Raw genomic sequence first — 19,669 nt, 5'->3', positions numbered from 1 at the left:
GAGAAAATAATAGAGCAGCATAACTATAACAACCCTGGTTGGAGGGTAAATTAAACTAACACATAATAATAAAAACTACAATGAAAGAGGATTTGGTTAAATTTAACCCTAGCCTTAGACAACTTTAGGTTTAGATGAAAAATGTCGTTTCAGTTCAAATTCACCCTTTCACAATGTTAAAAATGCACATTAGCAGGCCCACGCGCCCCATTTCCAACAAGTTTATCTGAGATTTCCTTGATTTAAATTGACTGACTGGGCCACAATGCTCCATTTTTATCTGGTTTCCCATTTAATCCTGTACAGTATTTCAATCACCCTGGCACTCAGAGCACAATCCATGACTGTAATCCACAAGCTTGTTCAGTTCCATGTTGAATTACACCATTTGGCGTTTTGGATCAAAATGAAAAGATTAACCAAACCTAATTGGGACGTGAAGAAGGGTTTTGTTTTTTTCCCCCTTCCTTTGGGGAATTACTCAGCTTTCTCTGCGACACGTGCCGAGCTTTAACACAGTCTAATCCAGACCCTCACGCTTGAATTGGATTTGGGTGAAAATCAACAAACTAGGCCACAGAGCTTCTGGGTGAGTGGGGGATGGTGTTACACTAAAAATAGATAATGCTGGAATAATTAAGAAAATTCATTTCTTAAGCGTGTAGACAATTGTTTTTAATTACTGTCCTCCCTAAAGGACCAAACTGGAACCAATGTAATGAGGACGAACAAGGTAGGAAGATCTGATTGGAGAGATAACAGACGGCGCTGGACGAAAAATAACTGTACCTGCATGCATTTCTGTTCCAGTATACTTTCTCTAATAGCTTTCCAGTTGAATATGTATTATATTTAAAATATAGAAGACCCTTCAAGTGGCGGATTTTAGAGAAATCACAGTAAAAAAAATTATAAAATAAAATAAAAACTCAAATTACAAAGAGGATTTCTTGAGTTTTCTAGGTTTTTAAGTTTCATTTATTGTGCAGGACCACTAACATCCATTATCTACTCCTCATATAGCGTCTAAATAAAGGGAAATTATTTATTACACCTCGTTAGTCACCCTTTTTTCCATCTCAGATTACTGATAATTGTTCTAGCCATGTTCACATTAGTATTAAAGTAAAGGCAGGACTTTGAAAATCTTCTAACTTCAATGAAACATCTGTAAACTACATAATAGTTTATCTCTTTGTTTAAAAAACTGAAAGTCAATAACTCAAATGGCTTGGAAGTGACTTTATTAAACGTAGATTCTAATTGTACATATCCGCTAAATTTTACCACCACTTTTTTTCCAGCTTCTTTGAGAAATTTAGTTAACTGGCAATCTGGGAACCCATCTGCTATTATCTGATGACTTTACCTGTGGGGATAACTGCCAACATTTGCAGCTTCCATTGTATACAGCAAAAATCATTCGCCACGGTTTCCTGATCTTTGTTTACAATGGAAGAGACATTTTTAAAAGCTTCAGATGTTAGCCAGTGGGTTTTGAGACTGCATTTTGTAAAAATGCTACCTCTGTTTTACTCTTACCAGAGACTACTTACTCAAGCTTGATCCATTAATCCTATAAGCAAACTACAAACAGAAACAAGAAGCCTTACAGAAGCAAAAAAAAAAAACCCTTTATGTCCAGACACGTTCATATACATATAGATATCTATATATATACAGATAGATAGATAAAAATATGCACACACATATATATATATATATATGTATCTATATGTATATGTAAGTTACTGTCTTCCTTCTCTCACCCCAACCGGTCACGGCAGATGGCCCCGCCCCTCCCTGAGCCTGGTTCTGCCAGAGGTTACTTCCTGTTAAAAGGGAGTTTTTCCTTCCCACTGTCGCCAAAGTGTTTGCTCATAGGGGGTCATATGATTATTGGGTTTTTCTCTGTATGTATTATTGTAGGGTCTACCTTACAATATAAAGTGTTTCGAGGCGACTGTTGTTGAGTTGTGTACAAATAAAATTGAATTGAATTGAAGTTCATGAATGAGCTCAACACGGCTTCATTGGCATAAATAGTTCAATAAACTGCATAAAGAAATACTTCATATATTAACTGTTTAAATATTTATGAGCAATGCGATCAACATCAATTCATTTTCTGTCTAGTATTGTTTTACATGCTTGATGGAGAGGTGTGCAAACTAGTGCTCCCCCAAAAGAGCCAAAATCCAACACATAACATAAATTACTGAACTTCAATAACTTAGTGAAACTTAAAAGAGTGTGTTTAATATATAAAGTCTTACACTCCCTTGCTCCACCACCACTAAAGCAGTTCATTAGGCATAAAGAAAGCTCAGACAGGACCACTCGAGCTACAACCCGAGGAGACTTGTTTATTCCCCACAGACGGACAGCATTTGGGCAGAACGTCCTTTCTGTCCAGGGTGGCCATCTGTGGATCAGTCTTCCCCGATCCATTAGAGAATGCTCGACATTCAACTTGTTTAAGGCACAGGTTAAAAACTGGTTATGGACAAATCAAGTGTGTGATCATGTATGAGTTGTATAGTTTTAATGTTTTATTTGGGAATAGAATGATATGTGTGAGTTTGGTGATGGAGTTTTTATTATAAATGAATTATGAATTTTTTATGAATAATTATGTCTATTTTTTAATGTTTTATGGACAACAGATGGAAATTAGCCCTTGGCTATAATCTGGCATGTTTACATACATGTAATTTATTTTACATTTATGTTCATTAACATGCACGGTCCTAAATAAATAAACACCAGAGAGTTTCCAAAAACCAACGTAAAAGCCCTGAACTGAAACATAAAGTACTTGAGTATTTTACAATACGCTTGTAACATGCCGCATACAAATTATAACTCGAGTGTATTTTAAGGTGCTCAGTGGTTTCTGTTGGCTGTTATGGCTACATTCAGCCTGGAGGTTAGGGGTTAGTGTTTTAGCAATATAAAACATTGTAAGCTACTGTTAGCTTGTGACTACTTAGGATTAGGTAATGTGTCAGAGAGAAAAAAATCAGACTCAGTATCACTGGATAAACTCCGGATAAAGATTGTGCGTGTGTGTTTGTGTGTGTGCAGTGACCTGTACCAACATAGGGAATCACAGCTTTCCTCAAATCAGCCATTAACATTAGCATAGCAGCAAATCCTTAGTATTACAAAACAGTGAGAACAATCTGTGATTAACAACTTTGTCTTCATTGTGACGGCTCTGAAAACACTGGGAAGGCATGTGAATGGGCCAAGTGTTATACAGGTGAATAAATACCTTGAGCAATGAGCTGAATTGACAGGGCCCAACGCTGCAGTGCTATGCTGCCACTGCCAAGGGCACAACGTGTCCACGACAGGGAGCTAGAAATCAGTTTATAGCACAGGGAGACTCATTAATCCTATTACCGCCAACGTGGTCATTACGGGTTTTTTTAAAACGATTTTTTATCGAAGCTGGAGCTTTTCCTCTTCAGCTCCATTTAGGCAGAACACACAGATGGTGATACAAGCACACGCATAAAATTTCTAGTTGGCTCGCACGCAGATCCGTACGCTTTTAAGGTGAGGATAATCCAGAGAGTTACACAACATTACATAAGGTGGCTAAAAGATGCCACACCAACAGTCCTTAACTCAGGCCGCAGAGTACAGACAAATGAGCTCACCACTCTCGCTTCCTACTGCTCACTCTTGCATTTTACCCTCTTTCAACATCTCTGGTGGCAATCAGTGCATTACTCTGTGGTGATACAGCATCTCTAGTGATGATTAAGCAGTGCAGAAACAAAGGCAAGAGCATGCTGCACAGTTACATCACCATGTGTTGTTGCAGAAATATTATGGACAGTGATTCAAAATGGTAAAAGCATGACCCTAGACGCATCACATATCTACCAATGTACTTTTAATTCCTTATGAATTGCTCTGAAACAGGAGAGAAACTTTCATGGCCCTAACAGTTTACAATTACATGTCAAATTCCTTATATTAAGACACCGAAAGTCCCAAAACTCCACAGTGTTTGATTTACTGGTCTCAGCAGATGGCTGCTCCTCCTTGAGACTGGTTCTACCGGAAGCTTCTTCCTGTTAACAGGGAGTTCTTCCTTCCCTCTGTCACCAAGTTCTTCCTCAAAGAGCGTTGTTTGATTGTTGAGGTTTTCTTTTTACTATTGTAGGGTCTTTACCTTACAATATAAGTTCCCTTGAGGCCACTGTTGCTGGGATTTGGCGTTATATAACTAAAAGCAAAATTGCACAAAAAGAAAAATGTACTTGCTTTTAGAAACTGAGACTCACAAGTGTGTTTATTTTAGGATATACAATTGAATGCATAATCTATTAATCTATGTGCCGCATATGGATAAACACACAGCTCTATACTTAATATTATTAGTTTTTGCCCTTAGCTTTCACAGTGCAGTGCAGTGTATACTCCATAGACTGCAGGGTATGTAAAACTCTTGCTGTGTTTTTCCTTAGTAATTGGCTTGATGTTGCTTTTTCAGTCCCTTGCATTCTCACAGCCATTTTTCTGAGACAGGAAATCTAATTGGAAATTCTGACAAGAAAATTATGTTCCACAAGAACCTTCAATAACAAAGACCAGTCACTGCATGATGCCGTTTCCGAACTCTTTGTCCTCGGTAAGTAAATTGGGAGCCCCTACATTCCATTGCAAGACCTTTTTTATTTTGCATCTAATCTTATCACACAGTCATGTCATCTTGGCTACATGGTAACCAGACACCCAAGCCAGGAGCATGTCCTTTGTTCTACGTCACCCTAACGGACACAGCACTAACCTTTAGCTGACACCTGAGCTGGAGCACTTATCTAGGGTTTCAGGCAAATGTGAATGCCGCCTGCCCAGTGCCCAGAGTGGGGGGAACAGGCACACCTGAGCCCACTGCTCAGACCCAGGATCGCTCAACCCTGCCAATATGCAGATCTAGTTTCCTACCAGCACAGAAAATGATACTGCCGATGTCTACATCCATTCTGCCTTCCCTACCCTACCCTCCTGTTGCTTCTCTGCCTCTTGCCTTACACAAACACCTGGTCTGGCAGCATCACAACAATGTTTTTAAATGTGAGTCTAAGATAACATGAACGCTCAAATCTAATGCATGGTTATTCGGTATGCACTAAGAGCTCTGTCAGTGGTATTTCCCTAGAATATTAAAACAAAAGGCCAAATGTCTAAGTGGGACTGATACATGTATATTTTTATCTTCACTCTGCTATATTGTACATAAGGCCTATATAAAAAAAATTCCACACTCACCCTTCGGGCAATCTTTACCCTTCAAGCTCAGGTCCTCTACCAGAGGCCTGGGACACACACACACACACACACACACACACACACATATATACTTATATAGTTAGGGTTTAAGCAAAGGATAGAAAATATCTCTATATAAAACTATGGTCTAGTATATTGCTTTTTACCTTCCTGTGCTGTTTATATGCTTAAAATAAACTTCCTAAATGAAGCGCGATGACAACATGTTATGTAACGTAGCACATTAAAAAAAGACAGCGGGAAAGAATGAAAACATCACAGACGTCAGCAAAATCACTCTTCAGTTTTGCTGAACAACAAAAGCGCAGATTAGTCATCAGATCTCGTCTCCTTCCTCATAACCAGCGCGGTTTCTGCAACAGCAAAGCGTGAGAACAGACGCAGGGAAGTGAGAGACGGGCAGAAAGACAGACAGTCGACGGGACAAATGGAAAGTGACCCAGGTGGATGGAGAATTCTCCCAGTGTCCTCTGCGAGGTGCTGTTTGTGTTTGCTGACAGAGATGTTTGTCTGTAGGCCTGCGAGTCCGCTGACTCACTGTTGTGGTTGGAGTGTGTGAGTGTGTCAGTGTTACTAGAGTCTTCTGTGTGGGGGAAATCAGGCATAAGTCGAAAATAGCTGTACTTGGTGGTTTGCAGTGTAGCCTCTGTGTGCTGTTTTCATGATGAGGCGGGTCTGACTGTCGGGAGAACCGATGGAGCTGTAAGTGTGAAGAGGTCATGATGTCAAAATGCTGTTTTCTCCAGCAACACTGATGTGTTAAACATATCATAAATATACTTTCGGCTGCTCCCTTACTCACAAGGGGTCGCCTCAGTGAGTAGCTCGGCATGTTCGATTTGCCAGATTTCTACACCGGATACCCTTCCTGACACATCCCAACAGGGATTTGTGTCTTCTCCTGGGATCAAAGCGGACATCTTTTGGTTGTTAGGCAAATGTGTAAAGCACTACATAGGCATCATAATTAACGCCCACCCACCCTCCAAAAAAAAGAAAGAAACAACACACACATATTTTGCGACTGAGTGAAACCAGAGACGAACTTGTCAAGAGAAAGAGCAGGTGGACAGGCGCGCATTATCTATTTACACCTATATGAAAGTGCAAGTGGATATTTTAAAAAAAAATTACATGAAAGTGTCAACATCAAATCAAGCATGCATGGTAACTGTAACTGAAAAGGCAAGCTTTGTCCTAAAATACACTCACAGCATGCCAAAACATGCTACGACCTTCAAAATGTGTCCCGTGCTGTCATCTGCTTATGCTGGTACATTCTGCAGGTAATGACATGAGGTGTGCATGCAGTCAACCTGCACCTCCGGCCTTGCCGAACTTCACATCAACAGTCCTTTTGTTTAATCTAAAATGGATCCCAAGCACTTTCTGGAAAAAAGAGAGCCTTCTACACCATCAGCCTTCCCATTATTATGACAACAACCTACCCTGTGCGTAGCCTCTCAGTCTGTCTCATTAATGATGTAATCAGCAAAGACCCGAGCCGCGGCGTTTTCAACCATGTCAAAGCACTCACTTGTTTTTCTTCATGTTCCCCTTTCAAACACCAACACTGCTTAATCTTTCCTTGACTGGTCTATAAATAGCATCAATCCACTTAAGTTCACCCAAAGTGCTTTGGAACAAAACAGCATTCCGATTATTATCTGTCATCTACAGATTTAGGCATAGTAATAAAAACATGGGCCTCAGACAGGCTCAGATCTGGTTAAATGATAATAAAAAAAACAAGAATAGACTGACGGGGAGGTGGGTTCAATCTGAGCGTGCTCCCCACGTGCCCATCTTTAATCTGCCCTCTTCTTCTGTGCTCTCCATCACTCTCAGTGCACTAGAAACCAGGATTACTAGTGTTCTTTGTGCTATTCAGTCCTCTGTCTGCTGTTTTAATTGTGCACATACCCCCCTTTTCTTTGGCGGAGTCTGTGAGAGGTGGGCTGATAAGAGCGGTTTGACAGGAAGGTTTAGTGAAGACTGTCCTCTGATCAGACTGGCCTGCCCCTGTCTGTGTCTAGCCTGTCAGAGGAGGACGGACGATCTAAAGGAGCAGCAGGTTTTAATGAAGGTTTTTCACATCGAAAGAAATGACACATCCAACCCTAGACTCCCCTTGAAACACACAATCATGAACTGTACAATAAATTGAGAGACATTAGGTCACGGGTGAGTCGAAATCCTAAATAATCAACACTTTAGAGGTTCCACGGTGAAGCTCGTCAGTCGTTTTTCTTACTCTAACATCCCCTAGGGAAATTTGAATCTCCTATAATTGGAGAACAACTGCAGGGTGATACATTGGTGTCTTTCACCTTGGCTGGTCTGCAGTGGTTTAGAAACTGTCAGACCTGGGAGCAATCACAGCAGCTGCCTGGCTAGCTAGGGGCCACAGACCATAGGATGAGTCAGTTGTCAACAGGGACTGTTTTTTTGTGTTACATATTTACAGCATAAAACAGGAGCAAACAAGCACAACAACATCATTAAGAGATGGAAATGAAACTTCAACAATCCACCTATGTACATGTTACTGGAATAGCTTGGGAAGGTTAGTGATAAACATTAAACTGCTAATAAATAAATGAATGAATAAAAAAAATTAATGGTCTATAAGCTGGGTGTGGTGACTGAGATTTGAGCTTCTGTAGGGTAGAAAATTAGCCTATATCACCAGAGCACAACAGCACTTAAGTGTGAGAACCACAGAGGGATTATTTGAAGTTTGTAGGCCAGATAAGTCCTTATACCTCCAGGCTGCACTACAGCCCCTTATACTGCTACTTTATTTTGAATTCCTTCACCCTTTTCGTATTTCAGTCATTTTTGGTGATGAGTCAGATCAGACAAGCAGACATGCAGGCAGCAGGTGAGGGAATATATTCTGACATGGAATTTCCAAAGGGTTTAGCGGGTGAGCCAAGCTTTGGCCGACCATCTGCATAGCCTTTTAAGCCTCAAACTTGGCATGTTGTGGTGCCAAAGGTGGGGTCCTGAAGCTCATTTTGAACTCATCTGATTGCAACTGCTTTCCTGACCCACAGTTTATCAAATACCTGTATCTGATGTGTCCCAAGGCAGGGGTGGGCAGCTGATTTTCCCTAAGGGCCCAACTGAGAAACTGGAGCTGTTATGGAGTGCCACACCACAACAGAACTGAGCAGAATTGACTTCAGCTTAGTATTAATTATATATCACTATTAGAGTATTGGTGCATACCTCCACCAGTGTTTCACGTGGGCCCTTGGGAAAATAAATTGCCCACCCCAGTTCTGAGGGCTTTTAGAAAAACACTGCCATAGGGGGTGCAATACTGAATTTATAGTGACACAAATGTACTCAAAGGCAAATCTAATTGTAACTATTAGCCCCCCCCCCTTCCATTATCATTTCCTAGGGCATCAATTTCAATCACTTATACCAGGATTTTTTTATGCCACTGCATGTTTATTCATGTTCGCCGAGTTTTTTTAATATTTTTTTCCGGCATCACGTTTAACCTGATGTACCTGCAATGCTGCTGTAAGGCCAGAGATAAAACAGGAGGGGGGGGGGTACAAGACAGCCTGTTCGCCACTGCGTCTAAACATCGCCTCGCTTATTTCCATACATGTGTCTTGCATGGACAATCCACTTCATCACACCCCATTCCAATATCGCCTTGCGAGCCTCATCTTATAATTGCCGTCTATCTGAAGCCTGACACACACACACTGACGCATACACAATGATTCCTTAAAAAAAAAACATTCGTGCATTTTTCAGCAATTTTTGCAATTCATTCAGCGTCAATCACTGCGGCGTGCACGCGCGGCGCGTGCGTCTCCCCGAGATGCGGCTCCCATTGATAAAAATCCTCGTCTGAGGAAGGGCTGCATTCAACGTCACCCAAGACATTCATGCGCTTCTACAGGGGCAGCATGCAGTCGCCCCGAGCAAACTGCTGCACAACCACACCGCAAAAAGCAGGCTTCATTTCAACGTGCATTTTTTATGGGTGAACCGTACCTGCATTTTATCTGATGTAAACACCTCAATATCTACTTCGCAGGCGATGATGGTCACCATCTCCAGTTTCATATTTATCGATGGCATTCCCTTGCGTGTTTTGGGTTTTTAAAAAAATGAGTAAAAGTCTTTCTCTTCCACTCTAGCGGGGCGCAGAAAACGCAGATATCTGTCGCTTTTTTCTCCAGGAAGCTGCGGTTAAGTCCGGCGGACTGTTCTGGATGGTTTCTTTTTTAATCGGCTGCGTGAGTCGAGGCTGGACTCCTCGCTGCACTTACGCGCTGCTGTGAGTGATGCTGCAGCAACTGCACAAACTCTCTCCGTCTCTCTCTCTCTCTGGCTCCTGCCCTCCCCGCTCCTGGCTCCACATTGACGTCATTACCATCCTCACGTTCGTCTTGTTTTACGCCACTGTAGAGCTTGACGAACCACGCAGGGCGCACTGCAGAATTCACCGGCCGGTTTATTCCGCTTTTGTTGCATTTTATTTTTATTACAATTGTCTTTTGTGTTCGCGGGGTTGAGGGAGAAAAATGTGTCACAACCATCTTTGAAAAAAAAAAAATCAATCCATGTTTACGTCAAATAACACCAGCATCAGAGTCACACAGACCAACCCATTCATTAAGAAGAAAGTCGTGTTTACACCTGATGTCTTTGTGATATACTGACAACAAATATGGGGTGGACAATGAGAGCAGAAGCTGTATAAGCACAGGTTCAAGTGTAGCATGAGAGATCCTCAACTGTACCGTTACGGTTCACTTCTTCAGGGAGTCAGAGAGGAGATAAGACAAAATATCATCTTACAATAAAAGCGAGGAGCTGATTCAACATTACCTTTCCAGAAATAGACATCAAGTTAATTCAATACATCTCAGATCACAAGGTTATAGTCAGTATACTGGAGCGTGGAGGTGTATGGTTTGGATTTTCTGCTGAATATTCTCTTAATCCACAGCATCCGTTTTAGTCCAGCATGATTTCTAGCAGTATCAAGTTACACAAGGCTCACAGCTACATGTCTTTGTTTATTATAAAGTTCTTATGCGACCTGCTCCGGGACTACAGATGTAAATTAGCAGTTCTGCTATAATGTTTGCACCTTATATTTCTGGTACATTGGTGTCTATTAACATGTGCTGTCACTGTTATGAATACAATCCTTGTGAAATCAACTGTTAAAGTCAATCCTATACAAGCTGTGTTTGTGTAGTTTTTCTGCCCAACACAGCACATTACATACACTCTGATTACTGGCTTACCATCAGCACTGTGAATGAAAAATATGTTTTCCGCTGAAAGCATCCGCTGCTTTATTTTTTGCCTTGTCAAGCCACAATTGCATAACCACGGATGTCAGTTGTTTGCTGCCTTCAGTTGACATGGTCTGTGACTTCATGAGAATAGGAATATACAGACAAACAACAAGCCTAAAAGCCCATCATGCCGATGTCTGTCTGCATGCTGTTAATAGATCTACCTTATTTTGTCAGCATTTCGATGCCTCGAAAACTTTTTAAGAACTTTTCAGTTACTGGTTTGTACTTTAGTGGTACTGTGGCTCTTTATGACTCACAATAAAGCAGCTGATGAAGCTGGTGATGCTGCCACAGCTCCTTGATTATACTGATAGACTGAGTTTCCATTCCAGTTGAAGACCAATCATTTTCCAGATTCCACAGACATTATGCCATTGCGTAAAATGCTAACGCACCTTGTCTTCTTTCCATCACTCAGATCATCTGTCTCTCCAGCACTCCATTTCATAATAATAATTGTCTAACCAGCCGAGACAACAAAGCCCCTATAAGCCATTAATATTAAGGCTCTGGGCCGTGAGGGCTATTTCTGTCTGTGTGTGTCAGGCATTGTCCACACTGAGCAGACGGAGAACATGAGAAAGATATTTATGGATGACTGTGACATTCCTCCAGCAGACAGTGTCAGTCACTCGGTCTGGAAAAATTCCCCTGTAAAAGCCACAAAACACAACATATCAGACACAGTAACATGTTGACCTTGTCTGAAAAGCACCGTCAGCTGCTTCATCTGTTGAGATTGAAACTGTTTTAGTCTTTCAAGTCATGGCAGCACGAGCAGGCAGCGCTGGTGATGATACCTGACAGGTTTAGATGTTACATCAAAAGCACTCCCACAGCTCATTAATCACACGCAGAGGAGTGATAAAGCGGCACGCATATGTCGTCTTTTCTTTTGAATCAGCTCTGTTTACTTGAATTTAATGTAGTCTAAGTTTGCCAGAGGTTGTGATCATTTATTTATGCCCTCTTGGAAAATTCTCTTTTCACTTTCCCCTATTTACAAAGCTTTGGGTCAAAGCTGGAAAAAAAAGTAAGTTTCACTTCTTGTTAACAGAAAGATCAGCAAAGCAAATGTTTGCAGATAAACAGAGATTAGGTCCTTTCTTCCTGGAACTAATCAATTATTACTTCTGGAATATTGTAACATACTGTAAAACAGTATATTAGACCATGTGGCACTGCAAATTTACCACTTACGGCATGTAGCACACATGCTGGTGATAACCAACCTGCATGTGAGTCTGGGGCTACTTCTGTATATCCATGCACATCTTTGTTCTGTAGGAGGAAGCTGGAGTACCCACAACCACATTTCTGCAGAGACAGGCTCCCAGCCAGGCCTTAGATTCAAACCCAGGATCTTCTAGCTGAACCACAGTTACTTACTGCCCAAACTGGACAAGCAGAAACAAGTGAATAGATGGTTATATTTACAATGATGCACTGAGGACGACAGATAAAAAAGGGGATCTGACACATTGAAATGATAACACATTACATTTCAGGTACCACCGCAGGCTCCCCCTTTAGCTTTGGCCAGAAGTTCAGATTATTAATAATATGAACTAAATATATATATATATATATATCTAATGGGGATTTGATTTAAAAGTATGTCCAAAAATTTATGTTTAAGAAGAAAATGTACAGAAACAACACATATGAGTAGAATTGGGTCTGTTAAATTAAAAATAAGGACTAAAGGCAGTAAGGAATGGTGCTAAATCAGAGCTAAATAATTAGTTCACATGAATGTCGTGGGTGGGTCAAGGTTAAAGGAGCGCTGCTGTGGCCACTGGCATCAACAAACCGTACAGACCACTGCATGTGTTGTTTTCGGCTACCGAAGCGCAGCTTCCTTTGATCTGTTTTGTCGCAGCTGATAAGTAGGATGGATCGCCGCGGATGATGAAGCACTTTTCTTCCTCTCTGGCCTCATTCTGCAGCTCTGCTCCTCCTCATTCTCAATTCTTCTCTCCTCATTCACAATTCTCTCTGTTAGATCTCACAGGATGAAGAGAGCCCAAACAAGACTTTGTGCAGAAAAATATAAAGGCTTATATAAAAATCTGAAAGAAAAAACCTGAGGAACACTACGTTTTTCATTTTTTCCTTTCAAATGCTGGCAATTTAGAGGGTTAACAGCAGAACTGAAGATGTTCTGGTCTATTGTTAGCTATAAGTAACAATGCTGTTATGGTCAGCACTGTTTTATAGATTCAATTTACTGAGGTACGCTGTATGTATATGCTTCCATAAATTCCACGTCATACAAAAATCTTCCTGAGGCCAAGATGAGAAAACCGATACCACTCTTACATCTGTACGGTTAATATGTGGATTCCGGCAGCGGTCTATAAATTTAGCTTCACTTAAAGACTGTTGGCAAGGTAACAAAATATGTCCACCAGCAACTCCAAAGTGCATCTCCTAAAATAGAAATATTCTGTCAAGTTTAATCTGTTTGCTTAAGCTGCAGCTAATTTAGTAGTGACACAGTAAAAGCTGCAGTACGGTTGTCTCTTTTTGTAGGCAGATATTGACAGAACAGTGTCTAAATATAAAGTGTAAAGATACATGCCAAGAACACGGTTAGATTTAGGAAATGTAAACCCCTGGTAACCTAATGTGTTTTGTCTTTCACTTAAACCTCGCTTCTTTATGACCAATAAGCGGTTATACATGCAATTATCACATAAAGTGCAGTCAATAGGATAGCAATCCAGCTATTGCTCTCTCTAATGTGCACAATGCACTTCATAAGAGATGAGGAGAGGAGTGGACGGAGAGGCAGCAGAGATGCTCAAAGGATGAGACACTGTCTCAGACTCACTGACGAACACAATTTGTATTCTGAAGTGGAGCTCTGCAGTGGAGCGGGGGGGGGGGGGGGGAATCAGGGCAGTGGATCACCATTGGTGGGCTGATACACGCATGCTCATAATATGGACACATGCATGCACATGCACATATATAACCAAACGCTTCTCTGCACAAGCACAACTCTAATAACTGCATGCAAATCTACAGTATACTGTATATTGCCTGTGTATTAAAAATGAACACAAAGACACGCGTTAGTATATGTTTACACACAAACACATGTACACATACACACATGCACTCCATCTCTTCACTGCCAACCTCTTATTACAACAGGCTACCTCACTTGGCCCAGCCAAACCAACTGTAGTGCCAGCGCCAATGCAGCTGCTGTAATCTAGGCCAAGCTATTTTTATAGCAAGCAGCCAAGTACAGGCGCAGGGAGCCAGAGGGAGACAGAGGGATGGGAGGATAAAAGAATGTCTACAGGGCAGAGAGACAGATCTACAGAGTGTAGGTGAGACAGCATGAGGGAGAAAAGAATAGCACAGAGAGGCAGAGCTGGTGTAGAGGGAATAAAAGTAGTGAGGGGCTGAGTGAAACAGAGTGAAAGAGAGCAAGGTCCTGCTGTGTGCAAAGTACAGCGTCAAAACCTGAAGATGAGCACACAACAGAAACGACGAAAACAAGTAGCCTCCATCAACACTGCTTCAAAGCCCCAAACGTTTTTTCTCTTTTTAATCTGGTGGTTTGAATTCTGCAATTGAGCTCAGAAAATTGAGGGGAGGATGATGAAGCTGCTGAAGTCATTCAGATGTGAAATATGCTGATAGACGAGAGTTTTACATGACTTCTGGCAATCAAACTTTAATTAACAGTGATAGGCACAACTCCCAAAGGTCAAATCTGACTGTAACTATTTTCTCCTAATTAACAGAAATGAGCCTGTTAACATGGGAAATCTGCACCTATGCAAACAGAATTTCAATATGTGCACTGCACTCCTGGGTAGGGTTCAGGTGTAAAAAAGCTCATATCACGTACTTACAATCAAGATTTAGCTAGATAAATCAAAATCTGATGACAGCTGCTGACAGATCAGCATTTTTGAAAGTTACTCTTAAATTATTCATTTTTCCCCTTAAAATGTATTGTCATTAAATATGTAGTGGTCATAGATTTGAAAGCACGTTTGACATCTTGAAATTCTCTAATGTACCTATCTGGAGAATAGCCGTGCCAACATTAACCTGTGAGATAACGATACACCAAAGCAACAGCAATCCTGGCAAATTAGCTGATCTCAGCGCTAGCCGACATCAGCTGAAGGCTCAGCTGGCACTCTTATCCATATCCACTTCTACATTTTACATATGGAATGCTATTTAAACTCCTTCATAATTGACCACAATTGCTGTCCATCTGCAACCTCAACTCACCTAACCTAACCAATGCTGTGTCTACACATAACAGACTTAGCAAATAACCATTTTAAACTGTAAATCTATGGAAAAATGCTAAGATAACACAGTTTTACCAGCATAAAATAGTATTTTTGCATTAACATACTTTGCATTGATTCTCAAAGACCTACTCTATTACCCCCAAACTTGGCATGTGTTGGCATGGTGTACAGTGTGTCCTTAAAAATGTGAAGAATCCGATTTGCAATGGCTTCATTTTACAGCCTGACAATGATCCCAAACACACCACAATAAAAGCATATCTGGATAGAAAACCGCACAATGGATGGAACACTGTCAGTAATGGATTGATCTTCCCAGAGCTCGGACATCAACATTATTGAAGCAGTGCGGGATCATCTTGACAGAGAACACTACAAACGGCAGCCAACAACCAAAGAATAGCTCTGAATGTTGTTCAAGAAGCCCTGAGAACTATTCCTGAAGACTACTTAAAGAAATTACAAGAAAGCTTAGATAAAGGAGTTCGATTGGTGTTGAAGCTCGTTAGAATTGTTCAAATTCTATTTTTTCCTTATATATTGTATTTCCACGTATTTTTGCAGACGTTTTAATAAATCACTGCTCAAGATTTTTGCACCGACACTCTACAAATATCAATTTTCTGAATTGAGTGCTGCAGAACTATGATTGTTACCATGACTGTCATCAGTATTATCAGCTTGTTTGTTAACAACTTCCCATTCAATTGTTTCCCATTTAGCATCTTTTGGGCATGTAGCTATGGATGGTGGTATTGTAGCATCTTAGACGCAACAGTTACCTGCTTTTATACATTAATACAATAGAAATAATCATTTTAACCGACTAAGGAAGGGCAGCAAATATTTATTTGTCTAGTCAACTGGTCACAGTCATTCCTAGTTTTATAGTTCGACTTAATAGCTTTTTATAGTTATCTATTAACCATGTTTTATTAAATACATTCTTTAGTGTGGTGCATTTCAATTCTAATAATGTGCAAATTTGTTAAGAAATGAAATAAAATAAAAAAAACAGCTTTTTGCAAACTGCATAACAAATATGAGAACGGACTGCACAGTATGTTTTTGGTCCACAGCCCACATCTGGTGGGCCACCAGCAGCTGTTCAACATTTTAACCCCGTCCAGCAGCTTAGGAGCTGGAGAGATGAGCTGCCGTATAGCTCTGTGGGGAGGACAGAGACAGAGCGAGAGGAGGAGGAAACACAGAGTGACACGTGCCGATGGTTCCACTGATTGCTTTGAAATCAGGTCAAATCTTTGGATTGGGCTAGGCGGACTCGTTGACCCATATGCAGGCAACACCGCTGCTAAAGGAAACATAACAAAGGAGAAGAAGAAGAAGAAAGAACAGGGAGGGACCCGAGGCAGTTTCAAAGCTTTGAAGAAAACATTGTATTCTGAGAAATGGGTATCATTTTCCAAGGCAAGCAAACAAAGAGAAAGAAAGAAATCATAAGACTGTTCACCAGAGGATGGAAGAGCGTTCTATTCTTTCAGATCTAATTGAAAGCTATGGGATTCTAATGGCAGCTGAGATGGGCACAAGTGGTGCACTGGTGCAATGAGATTGTAGACTGAGCACACTAAATTTAAATAAAGTAGGAAATGTTTATGCTTAAGCTTAAGATCCATTTCACACAACCAAATAATTATCAAAGCAACAACTGCTCAAAAGCGTACAACAGAATGCCACACCTGCCCCCAGCTGCCATTAACCCGAGTACAGCCAATAGGCAGCATGATGGAGATGGTGAAAAGTAGACAATGATAGCAAAGAGAGCACTCGTGGGCGGGAAAGGACAATGATGGGAACAGAAATGAACAAACAAAGCTAAATAAGGGACCAAAACAAAAGGAAACACAACAAAAACATACTCCACGACAAAACATCAGCAACAGCATCAATAATCCTTTTCTGTATACAGAAATCGTTTTAAATGCTGTTTGCTCCAACTCTCCTCCAACAATAATGCTTCAAAAGCAAACTCAGAGGGGAGCTGGTGGTTACATTAAGACAATGAAAAGTTATGCAAGCAAGTGAAAAAGTAAAAAAAATCTAAAATATGGAGGATATAAACAAAGTCTTTAAAACTAGGCACAAGTAACCATCCTGGATATACAACACAGTGGATGCTTTCCATTATTATAATGTTATTTTCATTTATGTCTCACTATCAGCTTTACTAAACTTCTTATTTATTTATGGGTTTGTTTCGGCTCGTTAATGTGACACATTCTTGCCTAAAAGCAATCGCCTTGTTCAATTTCACGGACTGCATGATTACTTTTGTTCCTCGTTCATAAGAGTCCGTTTATACTCTGCATCAGTTAAAAAGGCGCTCATACTCTATTGTTGTACTGAGACTGCTATTCTTGAAATCACCCACAGTACATTTCTGTTTTTAGACTGATTGAACCGCAAAATAATCTGGATTTAAATAGAATCGCAAGAGCATGACTAAGAACAAATAACACAGTGTCTTACATAGCACAGTAAATCTTAGAGTGTCATAATCAAGCCTTGTGTAGTAGGCGAGGGCGGGGCGAGATGCGTGTGTGGAAGAAAAGCCATCATTTTCATCAAAGCAGCCACACATAAAACCAGTCATAATCGCACATCAAAGAGCTAAAAATTATTTCCACTAAGCTCTTTTGAAGGTGTGGGGGAGGCGGTGTACAAAACAGCAAAACAAGTCCATGATGAGGGTATATAAGGATGTAAGTAGATATATTTATGTTTGAGCTTTTGAAATATTACATCACAGATTTATGTAAGTGGCTTTGATTAGCTGTGGGATTTATTAAATCGCAGGGTAACTGAATGACATTTATGTGCTAAGATATTTTTAATGTGGCATTGGAGATATTACGATATTTTACCACTTGTCTCTCAAATTCAAATATAAACCTAACAAGTAAGATTAAATGAAAAAAGAATTTCCACAAGTAATGATCACAAAAAGTTACTTATTTTGTCCAATTAAAAGCGTCAACTAATCATATTTAGAACTTAAACATACAACCACGGTGTTAACAAGAATATTGTAACATTACACAATATTGTAAAAACTGTTAATGAATTAAATGTGTTTGCAGCCTCATGTTTTCTAATCAAACGTAATGATACAAATGTTTTAACAGGTCAGCATTAAATCTCCCTTCTACTTCGTGCAACATGCCCAGCTCTGCTATTTACTTCAATTCTAACATGAAATAATGTTAAATTTCAAAAACATTAAAATGATTTAAAAAATAATAAGTTAATATCTGCTGCAGTTTGCTTTGATGGACTATTTTGCTTTCCTGGGGAATGTCATCTGCATCCCCTCTCTTAACCACATCTGTTAATGTGTCCACACAGATAAGGAGGCTCTGTTACAGTTACTAAGACCTACTAAGACCAGCATGAAACTTTTATAGTTTTGAGAGTTAGCAAAAATGTGAAAACGACTTTGTAATGTGTTCTACAGCATCTTGGACCACAAGTTTTAACTTGTGAATAATGCAGTGATCAGGTCAGTTTGAATCTTTTTACTCGGGAGTGTTGCTGCTCCTCTCTATCGACCCTTTTACAGCAGGCGCAACATCACAGAAAAGCCAACAAACATACTTTTTTCACAGATGCACTTCATAATTGCAGGATGTTGCAAACACCAGCTCTACTCCATACCCGCAATCCAGGAAGCTACAAGAAGGAGCTGAACAACTCACCTGTGTAGGGAATTCTGATGATGCGATCAGGCATGTGGTTGGCACACAGAGGGTCTCCTGATGCTCAGAAACTGATTCCTTTATTTTTTTTAAAAATTTAAAAGTACTTTTCCCTCTGAAGCATTGGTGTTTAGTGGCTTAATTAAAAATTGGAACAGATCGGACCACTTACCCCCCCCCCAATACATACTGCCATATCCACTATCACGGGATGGTGAGGATTGAGACTGAACACATTTGCAACAGCTTTTAAAGAAATTTCTTACTGTATTAACTGATGTAACTACTGTAAGAAAATAGATATTGCATAAGTACAAACACATTTTTAATTTTCATGAATAAATCTCAATATTGAATAATTGTAAGCATACAACCACCAGTGCCATATCTTTTTTTTTTTTTTTAGCTTATTTTCAGTTTAATTATGAATTAACTAAAACTTTGACTCCAGTCTCTTTTATCTACAAGGCCACTGGATAGTCCTGAGAAAATAATTATTATTTATAATTATGATATAATTATTATTTAGTACTAAGTATTATTTATTTTTTAAAAATGGCAAACCTTGCTTTTTGTTTTGTCTCATCTAGTAGAAAACCAAAACCTTCGCCATCAGGAAGGAAATAAAGAGAAGGTTCTTCCAAAGTCCACCAATCTTCAAAGAATGAAAGATCACATCTTAACAAACAGTACATGCTGTCGGTGGAGCAGACATATGGTAACACAGAGCGAAAGTCATAAAATATCTGCGGCCCCCATCTTGTGAGGAAAAGCAACCCCACAGATCCCTTAGGCAAAACAATCCACCTCCCCAAACTTGTGAGAGAAAAGCCTGGAGTAGTGGAAGTGAAGGAGAAAGAAAGGCCTAAAGGCAGAAATAGATCCGCACAAAGACATGTGCCAAGCCTGACAGAGAGAGAAGAAACCAAACAGACAGGACATCTGGAAGGACCGCAGGATCGGCACAAAGACTGTCCAAAAACAAGCTTCTGTAAAAGCCTGGAAG

At 40.2% G+C, this 19,669-nt stretch overlaps 1 protein-coding gene across 6 annotated transcripts in view; it reads right to left on the bottom strand.

Moving 5' to 3' along the window:
• rcan3 (regulator of calcineurin 3) overlaps nucleotides 1–19,669 on the bottom strand; it is a 44,268-nt gene that overhangs the window by 14,651 nt on the left and 9,948 nt on the right. The window contains exons 1-2 of one of the 6 annotated variants that reach the window (XM_040041369.1): nucleotides 11,888–17,851; nucleotides 9,334–11,306 (exon numbers count right to left, since the gene is read on the bottom strand). The exons of 4 other annotated variants lie outside the window; for them this stretch is intronic. In XM_040041369.1, coding sequence (XP_039897303.1) covers nucleotides 9,334–9,420 — 87 coding nt within the window. In that variant the 5' untranslated portion in view covers nucleotides 9,421–11,306; nucleotides 11,888–17,851. Of the gene's footprint in view, nucleotides 1–9,333; nucleotides 17,852–19,669 lie in introns of those variants that run through there. One more of the 6 variants, XM_040041368.1, reaches the window with a different exon arrangement.

This window comes from Simochromis diagramma, unplaced genomic scaffold (assembly GCF_900408965.1).
Source record: "Simochromis diagramma unplaced genomic scaffold, fSimDia1.1 OVJJ01000304.1, whole genome shotgun sequence".
Classification (NCBI taxonomy): Eukaryota; Metazoa; Chordata; class Actinopteri; order Cichliformes; family Cichlidae; genus Simochromis; species Simochromis diagramma.
This window is presented reverse-complemented; position numbering and strand designations above follow the sequence as displayed.